We start from the raw sequence: 19,517 nt of genomic DNA on the forward strand, positions 1-19,517 counted from the left end.
GATATCACGTCGTTACCTTCATAAAAGAATTCGTATCAACATTAGTAAACTAACTATAAGAACGCGTCGCTAATTCTAGGAGAAGTCGGACAACACTTCCTTCGCTCATACTACTTTTCTCATGTTTTATATCAACTCCCAATATTCATAATATTACTTACAATACCACAATCGACAATCGTCGTTTACGCACATTTGGCAAAATCCACCATTTTCCTCCAATTTTCCTTTATTTCTACTTCTAGCTCATCCTTGCGTTTTCATGCATTTAAATGCTTGTTTCATGGCATAAACATCATTTATAACGTATTTGTACTCACAACACTTCAATATTCCTAGTTCAATTCCACTATCATTCATTTATGTCACTATTCACTCAATAATGACTCATTTCTATGTTCTTCTACATTTCAAGTGTCTAAGCTTTCCAATACTTCAAACAACATGGAATAATCATGAAACTTACCTTGAATGATGGTTGAACAATCCTTAAGTTGAAATACTTCAATTAGCCAAAACCCTAGTTCCACCTTCTTGGGAATTTCTTGACTTAGAAGATCCTTTGATGTGTTCTTACACTTATTTTTATGAATTTGGTGTTGATAATCTTGATACCCCTTTGATTCTCTTGAATTCTTGTGGAGGAAATATTTGGAGAGTTCTAGAAGTCTCTTGAGTTGTCTTGATGAAAAATGAAATGAAATGAGCTTAAGTCCCCTTTAAAAATCACAAAATTTGATCTTTAATGAATTCTCGTCGGGATGAACAGTGGTCGTAAACCACCATATACGGACCGTATTTTGATTAACGGTCCGTCCTCCATGTCCGTATTTAATCATTTCAAAGACAGAAAGTTTTGGCTGAGGAACATGGCAGTTTACGACCTAGTTTACGGACCGTAAACCAGTTTACGGGCCGTAAACTGGGTCGTATTTAACCATATCATCACTGGGCAGAACTTGAGATTTTTGGCAAGCTGAAGGACGATTGCACTATACAGTCCCGTAAATCACTTTACGGGCCGTATAGTGCCATATACGACCACTGGACTGAAAATTTTTCCGCGACTTTCTTATTTCCAAAAATTCTTAATTAGCCATTCCCGACTTAACAAAACATCATACACTCAAACTCTTCATCATTCCACTCATCATATAAGTACGGAAAATTTCCGAGGTGTAACACTATCGGAAATAACCTTTCTACCTGTCACAAGGTAAAGGTAAGGTCTGCGTACACTCTATCATCCCCAGACCCCATCTAATAGGGATTTTACTGGGTATGTTGTTGTATATTTGCCTGGTTGTCATCCAAGATAAGAAATAAATAAATAAATAACAACGCATTACTCGACTATTGATGATAATGAATGTACATAATTCATGAGAATTTTATCAAATAATGTATTTGTTCTTAGTGACCTCCATAATACAAGAATAATAAAAACTGATTTGACAAAACTTTGAACAAATTTATTTGTGCTTGGAATAATAGCATTAGTTTCTTGCAGGATAAAATAACTATGTTTGGTGGAATAATCATGATTCTATACTTTTCTATACAATTAGAATAGAGTATGAACCGCCGTCCTCCGTAATTTCGCAATTTGGATGGATGTAACTGCCACTATGGATACTTGATCTCATTTATTTATTCATTTGATTTTAATGTATGATCTTTTGTTGGCTTTCACATATATGTGATATGTGTTATTGGTTGTCCTAGTACCACTTTACCAGCCGAATAAGGGGTGAGCATGTGACTCATTATCTGTAATTTTTATTTGTCAGGGGTGTAAGAATATGCTATTGATTAGCTTCAGTATTATTTATTTATTTATAATTATTATCATTATTTAAAGGTGCCTCCATACCATGAAAGTACCATAGAGAATCCAGAAATATCCTTTCCAAAAATAAGAGTCTAAAATAATCAGTGGACCATAAGAGGCAATAATGGGATTGCTTAGCTTTGTTTTTCTACTAGTTTCATGTCTTTGTTTCTTTGCTACTTGTTTGAAGTGCTTTTAACACCGAGCAACAGTATTTTGTCTGCTAGGTGCAATTCATCAAGATGTAGTTAATGAATACTCTTCTCATGACAATAGACTAATTAATTAATCCATTTAATCAATCAATCATATATGCCTCTATTCTAAAGTATAGTTGTTAGGTTTGGTTATATGCATTTTCTCTATGTAATTCCTCTATTTGGGGCTCATTTTATGTCAAAGGCTAGTTAAATAATTTCATTCTAAGGCAAATTAGGGATTCTCAACGACATGTTCACAAAATCTCACAATTAGTCTGATTCTAAAGAATTTGTCGCGCTTCACGCGATTACGGAAGACCTCATTATAAATATTTTTTTCTAATATTCAAATATTAAAAATTAGGTTATATATACCTTCTTCTTTTTTACGTTCTTTAATACCACAACGGGTTTCACAAAGGGAAGGGAAAAGTATTGGGTGTGTGTGAATAAAGTTCTATATGAAAAGTAAAAAAGAAAAAGAAGTTATTTAATAAAGTGTTGGACGCTTGGTGCGATGCCTTTGGTAAACATCGTGCATCTGGCCAAAGACAGACAATATAACACCATGTTAAGAATTGCTTTAGAATATTTTAGCCCAATAACTGCATCAGAGCCAATGGTTTGGCAAAATGAGTATAAAGATGATGCCTTTGCTCGTCTACCAACTGTTTTGCTACATATAGCTGTAGTTTTGAAGACGCATACACAAAAAAAAGATAGTGAGCTTGGTGGTCGTAAATACTCGGTTGATGTGGATGGCATATAGTTAATCTCTAAATTAGCACCTTGAACAACCCGTCCATTCGTTTAGAGTATTAGAATATTTTTTTTTCCTAATTGGGACTTCTCGTAGGTACATTTAGTGCTTTATGACTTGCGGATATGGGTGACAGGGGTACCTAAGACTTGGGTTCGTTCCGGAGAAGAATAAGCAAAACTAGAGTTGGAAAATTCAAGAGACCAAAATTAGTATTTCATGTTAACGGGTTCAAAATCGCATTTTGAAAGTTCATATAGGTCTGTATGATGATTTATAACTAGTTTGGATAGTTTGGTTGAGTCCTAGGTGCTCAGGAGTGATTTGAGACGCTTAAGCTAAAACTAGTAATCAAAGAATAAGAGTTGACCAAAGTTAAATATGTGATTAGACGGCCTCGGATTGCTGATTCTTTCGGTGCAAGCATGTCTTCCATATCTTCAGCTAGTCCATGTGATTGATTTTGAAGACTATGGCTATGAGGATAATGAGGGTCACTATGGAGAAGATTATGGAGCAAATGAAGATTATGGATACTATGGTGAAGAATGTGAGCATGGAGATTCATATACTTCCAACAATGACTTTGAAGATGGCGATGCTATAAGATATGACTCTTCTACATACTCTGATGAATGTAACAGCAAAAAAAGTAATTATGAGCGTGATGATAATAATGGGGAAACTCCTAGAGAATATTTTTGTTCATCTTCGTACTATGGTTCTAATTCTAAACATGAAAATGGTAATAGTTCTTATGTTTGTTTTGTTGGAGGAGGTGGTGGTAGATCTTTAACAAGAAATTTAAGACAAAATGTAAATAGATATGCCACTTATGGTATAAATTTTATACATCGGCCTAATGATGACTTGAGTGCTTTGATAAAACGAGATCATTTTGTTGAACAACATGAGCGTGATGAAGCATGCATTGACCAATTTGTGAAAGAAAGAAAGAACTCCGTTTATGTTTATTGAAAAATCGAAAGACTTAAGAGCCCATTTGGCCATAAAAATTATTCACTTTATTCCGGAAATTTTTTTCACTTTTTTCCAGAATCAAAGTTTGGCCATGAAAATTTCAAATACAACTTCAGAATTCCAAAAACAAGAAAAACTTATTTTTCAAAAAAAAATCACTTTTTCACAGCCAAAACAACTACATTTCAACAAAAAATACAATTTCAAAAACTATGGCCAAACACAAATCCAACTCCAACTCCAAAATTCCAAAAAAAAAATGATTTTTTTTTTTTTTTGGTTTCTATGGCCAAACGCCTACTTAATGGTGCCATGATTGTGCACAGCAAGAGTTACATGAATATTGCAAGTTCAAGTATGATTGAGCCCTTAAGTTGAAGACTAAGAAACATCCTTGACCGTATAGGTTGCTTCGGAGAAATAGAAGAGGAACTTTAGAGATAACAAAATAAGTTTTGTAAAATTTCAAATTGGCAAATTTCAAGATGAAGCATTATCTGATATTATCACAATGAAAGCTTGTCATCCATTACTTGGGAGGTCTTGGATAATTGTAAGAGAAGCAACATTTGACAAAAACACTAACAAGTGTTGTGTCAACCCAAAAAGTTAGAGTACTTCATGTCATCTACACTTTTGAAGGTTAAAAAAAAAAGGTACTTGGAGATGCTAGAATTGACAAAAAGAAAGACACAGTTTAAGAAAAAAAGAAGTCATTATTAAAAAGAGTAACATGAAGAGGAAAGTTGATGATTCTCAAAGTGTAAAGTTCAAAGTTGAAGTGAAGAGCCACCCTACTCCTTCAAAGGGGATTCTTGGAGCTTGTCCAAATCTAAAAGAACGTGAGAGAGAAGATAATTACAGAAGTAAGGGAGTCGCAACTCGAGTGAAAAAAAAAATGAGAGCTTGAATTGAGGATAGTGAGTGATCTGCATTAAGAATAGAAAGAAGCAGTGAAATGAGAAAAATAAAAAGAAAGATGAAAAGAAAATTGAGAGAAATGAAGAAAAAGAGAGTTTGAGAGGAGCTAGTGATAATCCTTGTTCCTCTCCTAGTTTTAACGTCTGTGTTGTAGGTACGTTTGGAAACAAAGGCACGAAGGAAAGATAGTCATAAATAAATTAATTAAAAGTTTTAATATCAATAAGGGCAAATGAATCAAATTACTAACTTTCAACATTAATGATAAACAGGTAAAACGATTTGTCACATTGAAAATCAAAATAAGAAAGGCAAGCATAATCTTGCAAACTACGAGAAAGGCTAGTCTTACAAGACCAAACAGTCGGGTCTCTGAAATTATCGCTAATATAAAACCATATAGGTTGTTCCTTCATGCATATGTTGATTCTCTTCGGGTAAACTTCGATGCATAATTGGGAACTTTTGGTGTTATGATGTTACATAACCTGTTCAACATACAAGGATGCATTTCAGAGTGTGTGTTCTTGAAACCTGAGTGAGAGCCTTCTCTATCACCTTGTTCATCATTCCTCATCTGTAGATGGGTTCTCCGCCTCACTCTCGCTACTTGAATCATCACTATCTGCAACTGAGGACTGACCTTGTTTCGAACCAGAATTTTCATGAATGCTATACTTGAGGAACTTCACCCTGTTTTTGTGTTCTGAATCTTTTCCTTTGCGCTTTCTTTTTTCAGGTTCTACTGACTGCATTGTGTGGGCAGCAGCGACAAAGGCAGCACTCGCAGATTCATTCATCTTTTCATCACCTTCTTCCTCATCTTCTTCTCCCTTATTATCTATGTAGAAGATAAGATCAGTGTCTGATTTTTTCTTGCCGTCTTTCAAAGCTGGTTGTTCAAGGCCCTCCGTCATACTATCTAGCAGCAATTTAGCTCGGGTTTTTGACATGTTATTGTCAAAGATTCTTATCCCACCATTTTCTATCTTAAGAATCCACCCTGTAATATTCAAGCCAATAACATAAAAGGCCTATCCTAACTTGGTAGTTAGTACTGCATTGTGTGATAAAAGATATTCGAATTACTTACCCAATAATGCAGCAGGGGATGAACTACTTGGTTCACTAGCTTTGTCTTCTGTACCAATCTCACTTCTGATCCACTTGATTATCAAAGAAGGTAAACTAGAACCAGAAAAGGCATTTGTGTAAGAGATTGCTTTCATCTGGTCCTTCTGTTTTCTGCAGACAAAGAAACATTCAATCAAATTTCAGCGTCTCAAAAAAAGAACTTAGAGGATGATGCCCGAGCTTTCCCACCTATTTAACTCTATAGCTTCACCAGTAACTAACAGTCTTGCCATGATAATACTTTTCACGTGCTTGGCAGAGAGCTGACCCATTCGCTCAGGCTTTAAGAAAGAATATTCCACCAGTACCACAGCATCATAGAGTATCTTTCTTAAACGCCTCTCATCGTCCGAATTCTGCAGCGGAATAGGAGGTGAAAATATGAGAAAAGTCCACTCGATCCTCAAAACATAACAATAGCATAATTGGGGAAACTTATAATTGAAGCCTAAGACACACTAGAGTTGTCGATTACGCAATTTAAAAGCTTATAGTAAATTCAGAACATTATTATACAAAGTAGTTTCTGCCAAAAGGAATTAAAAATAATCCAGAGAATTCTTCCCCAAAAAGCTAGGATATTGAAGCTGAAAAAAACACTTACTACGAGAGGGTTCAAAAGACTCAAAGACAGAGGGGCCCCAGCGTCCAGGTGAGTTAAAAGGGAAATTTAGTTTGTAGTCCATTAAATGTTACTTTTAGTTATGACCTTTTCTACGGGAAATCAGTAAAAATAACACAAGAAAAATGCAAAAATAACACGAGATCTTTGAATGGTCATTTCCTTTTGGTCAAACTCTACGTGGGTATAGCCGTATAGGAGATCATTTCCTCGAGTTAAAACTGGGGACAAGATTATTTATTCAAACCTCTCGAGATGCTTTGCACATATTTTAGCTCTTACTAGTTGAGTAAAAGCTAAAGAACAGTGGCAAAGTGAGCTCAAACTGTGACCAAGGCCACATGTTCGAGCCTCTCAAAAAGCTGCTTTGCACAGGTTTTAACTCTTACTATTTTGTCGGGAAAAAAACGAAAGAGAAAAAGATCAAAGACAGTGGGGCCAAGATATCTAACCAGTAGGGAGGCTGTTGGTAAAGATGGCCCCAGCAGCATCGTTAAAAGGGTCTCTGAATTCAATGACAGGAAAAATTAGTATAGTTTGAAAATCACAAAATTTTAGAGGAAACTGCAATACAGATACGTCAAATAGGCAACCAAACAGAATTCATGGAATATGGAAGAGCAAAGCCAACATATGGAATAAATTCACAGACAAATGGAACAACAAATTCACCAAACAACGTCAATGGATCAAGAACAACTCTATATTTATTCCCCCTCCATCTTATACAGTGTAAAATTCGTAAGGGATCAATAGAATATGGTAAAGTCATTATTCCTCTTTGTTATGGAAGCATTCAGTAGGCTAGTAGCAGGAAGATCCATTGGGGGTTTGAAGTAGCGGATGAAGAGAGAGGTACAGCAGTCATTCTCACCTGATGATACTTTAATAATTTGGTGGAAATATGATTTGATCAGTTGAGGTTGTGTCAAAACTATGTATCAACGTATGAAAGTACGAGTTGGTACTAGTAAATCAAGTGCTGAAGATTTATAATTCTTCATGGATTTATGGATTACAGCGGCAACAATTATCCATAACATTCTTGGGGCTGCCACTTGGGGAAATCTTAAAGTTGAATGATTTGTGGCAGCCAGAAGTTGACAAAGTTGAAAGAAGGTTGAGTGGATAAGAATACAATCTCCCTTCGAATTCAATTTGTTTCTCTTACTTTCCTTTTTAGTCCATTTAAAAAGAATGCCTCTTTCCTTTTAGGCAACTCTTTAATTTCAACTTTCCACATGGCATGTTTAAAACCACAAGATTAAAGGGCATTTTGGTATATTCTACATATTTTTAGTTAACAACGACAAGATTTAAAAATCTTCTTTACTTTCTTAAACTCCGTGCCAAGTCAAAACCAGACAAACTAATTGAAACAGAGGGAGTATTAATCTAAGGTACAACAATACCTTATTAAAAAAGTCTTCGAAGGAAAATAACATTGCTCAAATCTACATTATTGAATACACCCATGTACTCCCTCCGCTCCAATTTAGGTGACATAGTTTGACTTGGTACGGTACGGAGTTTAACAAAGAAAGGAAGAATTTCAAAACTTGTCTTAAACATGCCATAACATTTGTGTGGTTATAAGACTTCTAAAACTTGTGGTCCAAACGTGTTATAACAGGTGTGTGTCATGAACGTTTCTCGTTAAGGATAAAATGAGAATTAAAGTTAAATTGTTTTCAAATATAGAAGAGTGTCATTCTTTTATTATAACAGTGGTGTCCACGACAACTTGCACACACCTCGACGTTTTCCAAGCGCTACCTGCTACCTCCCACTAGTACAAGTACCAAGTAACTATGTTCAACAAGGCTTGGACGAATGGGAAAAATCACCTAGTGTTTTTGCCTCAATCGGGAAAATACGTCTTTCTTTTGGAATTGACTAATAAGGAACAATGTCCTTGCCATAAAAAAAAATCCCCTCCTTAATTGACGTCTTCCTTCATTTGTTTTTATAAGGTAAGGTTTTATTGAGAAAAGTACCAAGACGGTACAGAAAAGTACAAAACAAAGAGAATCTAGGATAGCTGTTACAATCAACTCAGCATATCCAAGATCTCATGACATCTTCCTTCATTGACACATTTCTATGCTAAAACCAACTTTTTAATTATGTTGTGACCTAAAGACCCAATAAACCTAGGTGCTTGTTTACGCTTCCACTCCAACAACAATAGGATGGTATGAAGTCAACAAGGCAAAAGTCATTTACTGTGAGTTTGTGCCATACGAATGAGAGAAGTAGGAGATTTCCACAATGATGAAACAGATATTAGATACTCACTCTGTAACTATTTTTGACAACATTTTGGTTTAGCATAATAAAATGATCTTGCTTATAAAAAAGATATGATCTTGACTATTAAAAAAGATGATAAAGTTATGTCTCCATTACGCTTGGGAGTGAAGTCAACTAGAGACCCCTGAAAAGGAATCAGTTCTACTGCCCTACTTTTGCAGACATGCAACAAAGTGAACCAAATATCACAAAAAAGAAGTTAGCTTATACTGACCTATTTTAGCAGTGATGCAACAAAGCATCGGCGTGAAAGAGAGGATCCACAAGGCATAGAATTTGCGAAAGAGAATGTAATGACTTATTCTTTGAGCAAATGTAGCTGGAAACTGTGCTTACAAATGACATAAGATGAAATGGACAAAGGGTTTCACAAAGAACAACGATAATCCAACAGCACTCACCAAGAAGTTCAGCAACTTAGCCACCAAAGGATACAAGAGTCAGAAACTCAGAATAATTAGTGTTGTTTTCATGTCATTCACACAAATGCCCCTATTCGGGGTGCTCTTCAATTTTTGCCCCTCAAATTTGTGGTCTTTAAGTTTTGCCCTTCAGAACTTTTCACGCGGCATAAGTTTATATTTCGTTCCAACAAATTATGCTAAACATGGCAAACCTTCAAAACTCAACATAAAAATGGCCAAAACCACATCAAAATCCAGAAAAACAAGCACGAAAAAGGATAAAGAGCATATGCCCCAAAAGGCATAACTCCAGTTTATGAACACTACAAATTCTGAAAATACTAGAACTTATGCCGCATAACTTAATTAAAACAAAAGAAGAAAATGTTTCTGGGTGATTGTTCATAGCTTTCCAAGAAAGAGCAGCCAAGGGCAGCATAAGCAAAAAGTTCATATTGGACATAATGCATGATCAAGCTATCTAATATAATATCCAGTTTCAAAAAAAAAAAAAAAAAATCCTCCAGTTTCAAAAATATAATATCCTTACAAGCTTGATCAAAAAAAATATATTCATAATATCCTTACAAGAAAACGTACTTTATGTGTTTGTTCCAGTATATAGGTACGGATAGTATAAACATCCAAAATGAATACAATTTTTTTTCCCCAAAAGAGAACTACATTCATCTATATGATCATCAATACGCACCATCAGAAACATAACTCCAAAACAATTCTAAGGAAATGAACTCAAGGATCCAAGGATGACAGCATTTAATCATAACAGAAACAAATAAAAAAGAGTGTTCATAAGAAGGAGTAGCTGCCTTAATAGAAATTATACAAAGCGTTCCTCATTCCCAGAGGTTAGGCACAAAGTGACTTCACATAGATTTGGTGCTTTGAATTGTGCAAAGAGGTAAATTTGCCTGTTATTTAAATCACTAGCATCACGATTGTTGGCTTTTGAGAAGATTGGGTATAATTAGGGCTGGCAAAATGGTTAAAGATACAAGTAACTATCCAATCCGACCCATTAGACATTGGTTGGATATCTGACTTTTTAAAAATGGATCAAATATGGCTAGTATCCAAATATCCACTAAAAATGGATAATATGGATATCCATATTTCAATACCCAATGCAGGTTATTTTTCATGAGTTCTTGTTTTCTCAGAGTCTAAGCTTATTTTGGTTTTTAGCTTGTGCTCTCACCTGACTATTCCTAAAACCATGGATATAATGGATATCCATATTATTGCCGGTAAATCAATTTTCAATCCATGTTAAATATGGGCGGGTCGGATATTTTATCCGTTTTTGTTTAATCCATTTTCGACCGGCCTGTTTGCCACTCCAAGGTATAATTTGTCACTTTGACAGGCAGTCCCTAACTCCCTGGGGCACTTGACCCAAAATTTCGATGTTTGAACAACACTGATAAGAATAACAAGTTATATAGAGTGTAATACTGTGATTCGGAAGGTGTACTGCTCGTACAGCCTCAATATGACATTGAAAAGTCAAACACTTCAATAGGAAAGCAATTTCAATCATAGACACTAACCGAAGAAGTATGCATTCCGAATCCCAGTGATGGAAGCAACAATCCACGCCCTCAGCTCGTCATGCAATTCTTTTCTGGAACCAACCTCCATAAACCTCAGGCATAACTTCAACAAAAACGCCTCCGCAATCACACAACCAGCCAACGCACCCATCTCACACCCTTCACCATTAACTCTTTCAACAGTCTCATCACTCAAAAGTGGAAAAAAAGCTCTCATTTCATCTTCAACCCTATTATCCCACATCCAAACATTCACTAACTCCCTCATTGGCCTAACAAATCCCTCCGAAACATCGCAATTATTCTCCTCTACACTCTCACAACATACATTAACATACCCAAGAATTGAATCAACCAAACCATTTACCTCTCTCACAAATTTCTTCTCTTTTTTACCATTCTGCTCAAAACCTTTCAAACCCTTTACTAACTTAAACACATTATACATAACAGGTGCAATTAACGCAACGCTTTTAAACGAATAACACGAAGCAGAACAAGAAACTATAAATTGAAACAAATCTTTTATAGCTGCAACCCTTTTTAAAGGGTCATTTTCAAAGCTGAAGCTTCGATAAATTAGAGATGAGTACACCCATACAGCTTCAAAAGGCGGGTCAACCCTACATTGTATTAATTCATTGAAATTTGAACTCAAAGATGACAACTTTTCAGAGTTTAGTTCGTGGAGCGAGTCTAATACGGCTTGAATTTGATTATTTAGTGCAGTTTCATAGTTTTGGCCAAGGAGATTATTGGAAAATTGAGGTTTTAGGGACTCCATAGGAATTGAAACCATAACTCTGGCGAAAAATTCAAAAAAAAAAAAAAAATGACAGGTTTTGGAAGGAAAAGCTAAAACCCTAATTAGTCAGTGGTTCCCAAGAACAGGGAGTATAGGGTTTTAGGAAGTTTTTTAGTCAAAATTGTCGAGTAGGTCTATTTGGTCCATTAAATATAGCGCTGAATATTTTTAGTCCTTTAATTTGCTAAAGTGGAGCAGATTTGGTCCAATTAATGTAGTGGACTTAAACCAACGGTGACTATCAAAAGACATTACTGAAAATACGGCAAAATTGGGAAAATAAAAAACCTCGGTTCTTAGGTCAGTTTAATTAAAAAGTTTGATCAGAGTTTTGAACAATAAATTGAAATATATTTTTCAGATAAGGGTCAAATATACCCATGTACTATCTAAAAAGGGTCAAATATACCCTTCGTTATACTTTTGGTACAAATATACCCCTCCACGGTTAAAGTTAACCCCAATTCTACGTGGCTTTAATATTTTAATAAAATAAAATTATGTGTCATGCTACCGCACTTACAAATCCAATTTTATCTCTCCCCTCTCTATCTTCTTCCACCACACCTCCCCTCTATTACTACCACCCTTATGCCCACAAGTCCACCACCATTAATTGGGTTTTTTTTTAATAATTTTTAAAACTTGTGGAACATGTTCTTTTTAAAAAGCATGAAATATATTTTTAAAAACTATGATACAAAATCAGTTTTTTCAAAATTTATATGGGAATCTATAGATCAAACGTTGGCATAATGTCAGCGGCTAAGCATTCTATATGCACAAAGCAGAAAAAATTTTACAACAAAAACCAAAGAGCAAAATATTTGCTCCAGTTTCAATCTATGAAAAGATACACAGTAAAAGCCAAATATTTTCTAGATAAAAAATCAAAGAACTTCTTCACATACGTCATAGAATGATAGAAGTAACCTCGTCTTTTGTGGGCGTCTTTTTAGGCGTTATAACATCATTATTATCACAGCAAATTAAATTAAGTCAGTCACCATGTAGAATGGTAGTCGGTAATATTAGAGGGGAGGTGTGGTGGAAGAAGATAGAGGAGAGAAGTAAAATTGGATTTGTAAGTGAGGTGGCATGCCACATAACATTTATTTTATTAAAATATTAATGTCATGTAGGATTGGGGTCAACTTTAACTGTGGAGGGGTATATTTGTACCTGAAGTATAATGATAGGGGTATATTTGAACCCAAAGTATAATGACAGGAGTATATTTGAACCCAAAGTATAACGAAGGGTATATTTGACCCTTTTTCGATAGTTCAGGGGTATATTTGGCCCTTTTCCGTATATTTTTTAAAGGTCAAAGTCATAGATAGACCCTCAAACTTGTCCATATTTTCCACTTGGACCCCTCAACGGAGCCGCGTACCATATGAACCCTTCAAGACAGCCTTTATTGTGCCACTTTGACCCGTCGGTCCAGCTTGGCACAACGCGTGCAATGGACGAATTTTTCACGCGTGAGGCATCTTAAACACGCCGAGCTGGACAAAAATAACGGCCAAATGGACCAGCACCGGATATATTTGCCCCACCCACTTTTAAATATATCATCTTCTTCCCCAATTCATAATATTAAACCCTAAATACTCTAAAACTATTGCTGCTCCAATTTTTTTTAATTTCCAGTCAAAGTAATTGTTGTGTCATTAATTTTTTTCTAATCTATCTCTCTTGTTTGCTTTTAATCTTGCTTCAACAATGAGTAACACTTCAAGAATCGAGTTTTGCCGATGTGGGCGTATTTGCGAATTGAAAATTTCATGGATTCCAAATAATCCCGGAAGGAGATTTTTTTCGTGCCCAATTGATGAGGTAAGCGTATACTTGTTATGGGTTATTTCATTACTTAATTCTTCCTCGTAATTGATTCATAAAGCTTTTTCTTTTTATTCTTTGAAGGCTAGAGGTGGATGTAATTACTTTAATTGGTACGAACCAAGGCATCCCGAACAAGCAAATAAAGTCATTTATGGGTTGTTGAAGAGGGTTAAAGCTTTTGAGGAAGAAAAGGCTCGTGCAAGATGAACTAAGAAGAAGTTGGTGTTTGGTGTAGTGTTGTTGTTTGCAATTTGGTTCCAATTTTGGAATTGTAGTCGATGATGTTTAGTTTTAGTAATTATAGTAGGTTAAATTGCAGTGCATTTTGATGTTTTAGGGATCGTTTTATGGACAGTTTAAGGGACTGTTTTAGGGACTCACAAAGTTGGCCAAATTTTGTGATTTTGTGTAATTGTATATGGCCACACTTTTATGAATCGAATGAATATATAGTTGAATACTAACATAAATCAAAATCATACGTCATTAAGTAAACGAAAACAAAACGAAAACAAAACAAAACAAAACAAAACAAAACAAATCAAACCAAACCAAACCAAACTTCATTTTTCATAAATAGAAAGAAACGACCTAATCAATATCTATGATCTCCGGCTCCTCCACTTTAGTAACAATGAAGTAGAGGCGATCCTCTAGATAACAAACTTGAAAACACAAATCATCCCCTCCCCTTAGGCCTTTTGCATCAACAAACTCTTTCCATCCATTGTTGAGGCGCGCCTTTCGACCGATCTTGTATTTCATTTTGAAAGCGGTTGTGTCGTATAAAACAACGACTTCTTTGTCAACTTGTGGAAGAACATCCATAGTTGGAAGAATCTACACAAACAAGTAGTATTAAAAGCAATAACAAAACAATGGTAAACAAAAACTAAAAAATGGGACTTACGAAATCATCGTTTTGTATATAGGATTTGGTCAATGTTTTCTCAAACCAACCAATAGTGTAATGCTGGATATGTGGCATTTTGTTTGAGAGACTATGAGTGAATTCATTTGTGAGCTTGTTGGATAGTAAAATGGAAGACTATAGAGGTAATTTATATAGGGATAATACAGCATTCAATTACTCCAACTAATTCAACCATTCAACCATTCCATTACTCCAACTAACTCATTCAACCATTCAATTACTCCAACATTCATTGAACCATTCAACCATTCAATTACTCCAATTAATTCATTCAACCATTCGATTAATTCATTCAACCCCCATCCAACTACCATTTAACTAATCAAAAAAATAGTTACATTTAATAGAAGTACTCGGCTAGCCATCAAAATAACAGTTACATGAAAAATAACAGTTTCATGCAAAGGACATAAAACACATAAAAATACTTGGCTAAAACTGCCAAATTGTTTCACAATACATTCAGAACTAAATTGTTTGAACAGACATTCAGGATTTCCAAATTGGCTTCTTCTTTGTTTCTGGTTGGGTAGAAGGCTTGTTGGTGGTTATATTTCTCCTGTTTCTAGACTGCTGCTGTAGCTGTGTGGTTGTGACAACACTTTTACCTTTGAACTTCAGACCAGGAGGTTTAAATCCAAGATCAATGTTGACTGCACTGGAGTCCCTCATAGTCCCGTGCCTCACAACTCTCTCACTTGAACTACCAGGCTGCAATTGACACAAAAGTAAATTAGATTAACTTAACAAAGTGGTAAATGCTAGATTCTAAACATTGAATCCTTACATTAATGACAGTTCTTCCAGTTGTTGGGTTTATGCAGCATCCAAGGCCTGCATTTTTAGGCCTTTTTTGTGCAGAACTTGATTGACCACTTCCTCTACCCCTTTTTAACCCAACTGATTCACCACTTCCTGTAGGCCTTTTCTGTGCAGAGCTTGATTCACCACTTCCTATAGGCCTTTTCTGTGCAGAGCTTGATTGACCACTTCCTCTACCACTTCCACCCTAGAAGTAAAATCAAATGTTAGGAGCAGTTCTTAATAATAAGGTGTTAAAACTAAAATAAATCAACAAACAAACGCATACCTTTGTTACTGGACAAGACTTTTTGTTATGGCCTAGTTGGTGACATGTTGAACATGTCATCTGCACACCTTTCTTGGACAGCTTGCCATACTTCTTTGTTGATTCATCTTTATCCTTTCTTTTTTTTTTCTTTGGTCTGCCAGGCATTACTTTTGGTGCTGGAGGTTCAATCTTCATGTTATTAGTCTTAGGCCACATCTTCATGTTGGGCAGTGGGTCAAGAAAGTATGAATATGCCTTCATAAATGTCTCCTTTCTATACCAATGTTCCACATGATTATATGGTTCATCCCCTAGATGGTAGAATACACATATTGCATGTTGGCAGGGGATTCCTCTTAACTGCCACAACCTACAAGTGCATGTTTTGTTCCACAAGTGTACAATGAACCTATATTCATATTCCTTGATCTCAAACCCTTGTAGCCCATTCCAGAACACTTCACATTTGTTAGACAACTTCTTGTTTTCTTCCAACATCAACCTTTCCATAGGTGAAATATTAGTAATCCATGTCTCAGCAAATCTTCTCATTTCAACATGCCTAGTCATTACTTTATGCCTAATATCTTCTAGCATGGTAATTATAGACTTATGTCTAGCTGCTAATATTCAGGAATTAAAGGTCTCACACATATTGTTTTCAACTACATCACACTTAGAGTGTTCCCTAAAATAGGCTCTACACCAGTGCTCTTTGTTAAATTGTAATAAATCTTCACATATGTCTTTTCCAAGTTTATCTAATTTTGTAAGTTCTTCTCTCAACTTTACCTCAAATGATGCTTTAGAGACCCTCCAGAATTATTTTCTTCTTTCTTCACCTTTCCAATCTTTCTGCCAATTAGCCCATATGTGTCTAGCACATTTTCTATGCTCAGCATTTGGTAAAAGATTTAGAAGTGTGCTCAACAATCCCTACAATACAACACAACAAGTATATATGCCAAAAAAACAAGGTTAACAATGCAAAAAAAGTTAGTAAAATTATCTTTTGCATGTCTGACATTACTGTAATTCCATCTCCAATTCCTAGCCCCAAATCATTGATTGAGTTCTGAATGAACCATGCCCATGACTTTTTTGACTCATTGTCAATGACAGCCCAAGCAATGGGAAACATCTGTTGATTCCCATTTTTTCCAACAGCCACCAGAAGTTCACCCTTACATGCACCTTTTAGGAAGCAACCATCAAACCCAATAATTTTCCTGCATCCCTCCAACCAGCTCATTTTCATTGCATCAAAACAAACATAAAAATACTTAAACAAATTCACTCTAGGCTGACTTTCTCTGTCTGTTTTCACTATGCAAGTGTTACCAGGATTACTCAAAATGATTTGTTCTGCATAATCACAAAGTCTTGCAAACTCCTCCCTCCAATCCCCCATAAACTTATTAAGCACTATTTGTTTTGCCCTATGACATATAGTTCTACCAACATACAACCCTAACTGGTCTCTAACCAAGTCCTGAATTTCCCAAATTCTAATATTAGGTTGAGAAGTGACCCTATCCCTAAATCTGTTGGATATGAACTTAGCATTGCACATCTTATTCTTGTTAAGTGGAGTGCACTTGTGAATTGGATGGTAAGTTTTCACCATAAAATCCCCTGATTTTTTATCAACACTAGCATACAACCTCCAATTACAAATCTTGGACTTACACCTACACCTCACTTTCTTCTGCTCATTTGGTTTAAGTTTCAATTGAACATGGTATTCAACAGCATAATTAGCTACTGCCTTTCTAAATATTTCAGCATTCTCAAATACCATTCCTAGCTCAAAAATACTAACCACACAATCCGGATCATACCTTAATTTGTTGCTCTTCCTTCTACTTGGCAAGTCAACACCAGGTTCAACATCCACATCCAGCTCATCATCTGAATTTTCACTATACTCTTCAGCAGAACTACCAATATACTGCTCATCCCCTGCTAAGCATCCATTGTATTTAGAGGCCTTGTTCTTTCCAATATCTTCAAAACCTCTATCTATTTTTCCCTCACCTAGGGAAATCTCAGCAGTGACAGCAGGTTCCTTTCTCCTTGGTATTTGCTTCTTCAGTTTACTTCTCCTTTCATTCCTCAAACAAATTAGCTCTTCATCAGCTTCACCATCATCTTCATCTGGTATTTTATCCAGATCTGACTCAGTACTAGCCAAAAATGAGTCTCCATCATCAGTTTGTTCATCATTCACTTCCTCTTCAACTTCAACAGTTGACCCTCTCTCTTCAACATTAGGAACATTTACAGACCCTCTCTCTTCAACCTCTTCAACACTAGGAGCATTCAGCAGTTTTTTTTTTTTAAGGTTTTCTATGTTTTCTCCAGCCCCAGTATTTATATCATTATCAAAATCCACATTTGTTGCCCTAGATGCATCATTTACCTCTAACCCACAAATAAGTCCAGTAGGGCCCACATCTTCCACCACCTCAGGGTTTTCACACACATGTGAAATATAAAAATGTAACACATCACCAACTTTCAAACCACTCACAATATTTAACAATTCTATATCAGTCATCACTTGGACGAAAGTTTTACTTATTAAGTCAAAGTAAAGGAAACCACCCACTAAATTATATCCAATTTTTTATATATAAAACAGTAGCTCGAATAAAGAGAAATGGTCTTTATCAATATCAGCAATTACAACATCCTTCTCATCAACATATATGGGGTTAGGGCCCATTGTAAAGTTACCACCATGGTGAAAATGGACCTCGATAATATCTGACATATCTACTATTTAATAATGTCAATCGTTTTAAAAAACTCTAATTTTGCACGGACTAACAACAATACCATCCACTAAATATTTTGACAATAATAAAAGGCTAAAACAAAAGTTACCTTCTTAAAGAAATGGAATGAACAAAGTGCATAGAAAACCTTCAAAACCCACAGAAAAACTATGACTCCAACACACAAAATCAACCAGCTGAAAACGATGAACTTAGGGTTTATTTTGGGGGTAATGAACAACGTATGCGTTAGAATTGGGGGTAACGAACAACACTGTGTCGAATTCTACAGTCAAAATAGATGAATTTAGGGTTTGAATTAGGATGAATTTAGGAGGTGAAAATATTTGGAAGAGAAATGGACTTTGACGAAGGGAAAATGATCAGGTACTGATATGTTTGGGTATAAAAATTTAACGGGTTAAATTTTTTTTAACCGGGTTGGCCCGTGCGTATGTGGCGTTCTAATTGACATGGCAACATTTAATTGGGAGGCTTATACACGTAGGCGGCACGTGCCAACACGCATAATTCTTTAAATGACAAGCTGGACCGATGGGTCATAGTGGCACAATAAAGGCTGTCTTGAAGGTTTCATATGGTACGTGGCTCGGTTGAGGGGTCCAAGTGGAAAATATGGACAAGTTTGAGGTCTATCTATGACTTTGGCCTTTTTTAAATAAATCCACCAAGCCCAGTTGTTTATACTAAAATATTTTTGCGGAATATGTAGAGGATCGAGCTCGGTCCATTTTTATTTTCTTTTTTTTTTGTTTAAAAAGGACCGATGGAGCTCGGTCGATTTTATTAAAAAAAAAATTAACTTTTTTTGGATCAAACCGACTGAATAGGTCAGTTTTGGGGAGTCTCCAATAGTGGATCGATTTTTCCTTGCTTTTTTTAGTTACCGTTAGTTAATAAGTACTCAGTTAATAAGACAGGACAAGGCGCAGTTTTAGCTTACCGAGGACATGACCTTAGATAGGAGATTGTGCAGGACTCAGATTAGGATAGAAGGTTAGGAGGTAGTCTCGCTTACTTCTTTCGTCCTAGTAGTTGTAGTTTGCTCATTCGTTTATTGCCATCTAATTTCTGCTTATATTGTTGGGTCTTGTACTTTGAGTATCTTATTTATTTATGGTAGCTACTGTTTATCATGATTCTCTCGCTTTTGTTGTTTCTCGTTTTCATATTGTTTTGTTATGCTTGTCCTTATCTGACCTTTTGTTTTGTTCTCTCTTGAGCCGAGGGTCTTTTGGAAACAGCCTCGGGTAAGGTCTGCGTACACTGTACCCTCCCCAGACCCATATTGTGGGAATTTACTGGATATGTTGTTGT

General features: G+C 35.7%; 2 protein-coding genes across 4 annotated transcripts; both read right to left on the minus strand.

Moving 5' to 3' along the window:
- Positions 1-4,926: 4,926 nt before the first annotated feature.
- LOC132617091 (uncharacterized) lies at positions 4,927-11,634 on the minus strand. 3 transcript variants are annotated; one of them, XM_060331987.1, is made up of 6 exons: positions 9,164-9,334; positions 8,977-9,088; positions 6,902-6,954; positions 6,017-6,183; positions 5,787-5,938; positions 4,927-5,696 (listed from the first exon to the last, which is right to left on the minus strand). In XM_060331987.1, the coding sequence occupies exons 2-6, from the start codon at positions 9,002-9,004 to the stop codon at positions 5,260-5,262; spliced, it is 837 nt and encodes a 278-aa protein (XP_060187970.1). In that variant the 5' UTR covers positions 9,005-9,088; positions 9,164-9,334; the 3' UTR covers positions 4,927-5,259. The 3 variants fall into 3 exon arrangements, with proteins under 3 accessions (XP_060187970.1, XP_060187968.1, XP_060187969.1); XM_060331985.1 differs by lacking the exons at positions 8,977-9,088; positions 9,164-9,334 and adding an exon at positions 10,738-11,634; XM_060331986.1 differs by lacking the exon at positions 9,164-9,334 and having other exon boundaries at positions 8,977-9,136.
- Positions 11,635-13,826: 2,192 nt separating this feature from the next.
- On the minus strand, positions 13,827-14,409 carry LOC132620427 (uncharacterized). The gene is made up of 2 exons (XM_060335100.1): positions 14,304-14,409; positions 13,827-14,233 (listed from the first exon to the last, which is right to left on the minus strand). Exons 1-2 carry the CDS (start codon positions 14,379-14,381, stop codon positions 13,985-13,987), a joined length of 327 nt encoding a protein of 108 aa, XP_060191083.1. The 5' UTR covers positions 14,382-14,409; the 3' UTR covers positions 13,827-13,984.
- Between the last annotated feature and the right edge of the window lie 5,108 nt (positions 14,410-19,517).

This window comes from Lycium barbarum, chromosome 11 (genome assembly GCF_019175385.1).
Source record: "Lycium barbarum isolate Lr01 chromosome 11, ASM1917538v2, whole genome shotgun sequence".
Taxonomy (NCBI): domain Eukaryota; kingdom Viridiplantae; phylum Streptophyta; class Magnoliopsida; order Solanales; family Solanaceae; genus Lycium; species Lycium barbarum.

Excerpts from the sequence above, each read along its gene's own strand:
- LOC132617091 (XM_060331985.1), bottom strand. The coding sequence starts at position 11,539 with ATGGTTTCAATTCCTATGGAGTCCCTAAAACCTCAATTTTCCAATAAT. Across the intron at positions 6,184-6,901 it reads TACCAACAGCCTCCCTACTG|AATTCGGACGATGAGAGGCG; the intron begins GTTAGATATCTT and ends ATTCCGCTGCAG. Across the intron at positions 5,697-5,786 it reads ATCCCCTGCTGCATTATTGG|GGTGGATTCTTAAGATAGAA; the intron begins GTAAGTAATTCG and ends TGAATATTACAG.
- LOC132620427 (XM_060335100.1), bottom strand. The coding sequence starts at position 14,381 with ATGCCACATATCCAGCATTACACTATTGGTTGGTTTGAGAAAACATTG. Across the intron at positions 14,234-14,303 it reads ATATACAAAACGATGATTTC|ATTCTTCCAACTATGGATGT; the intron begins GTAAGTCCCATT and ends TTGTTTGTGTAG.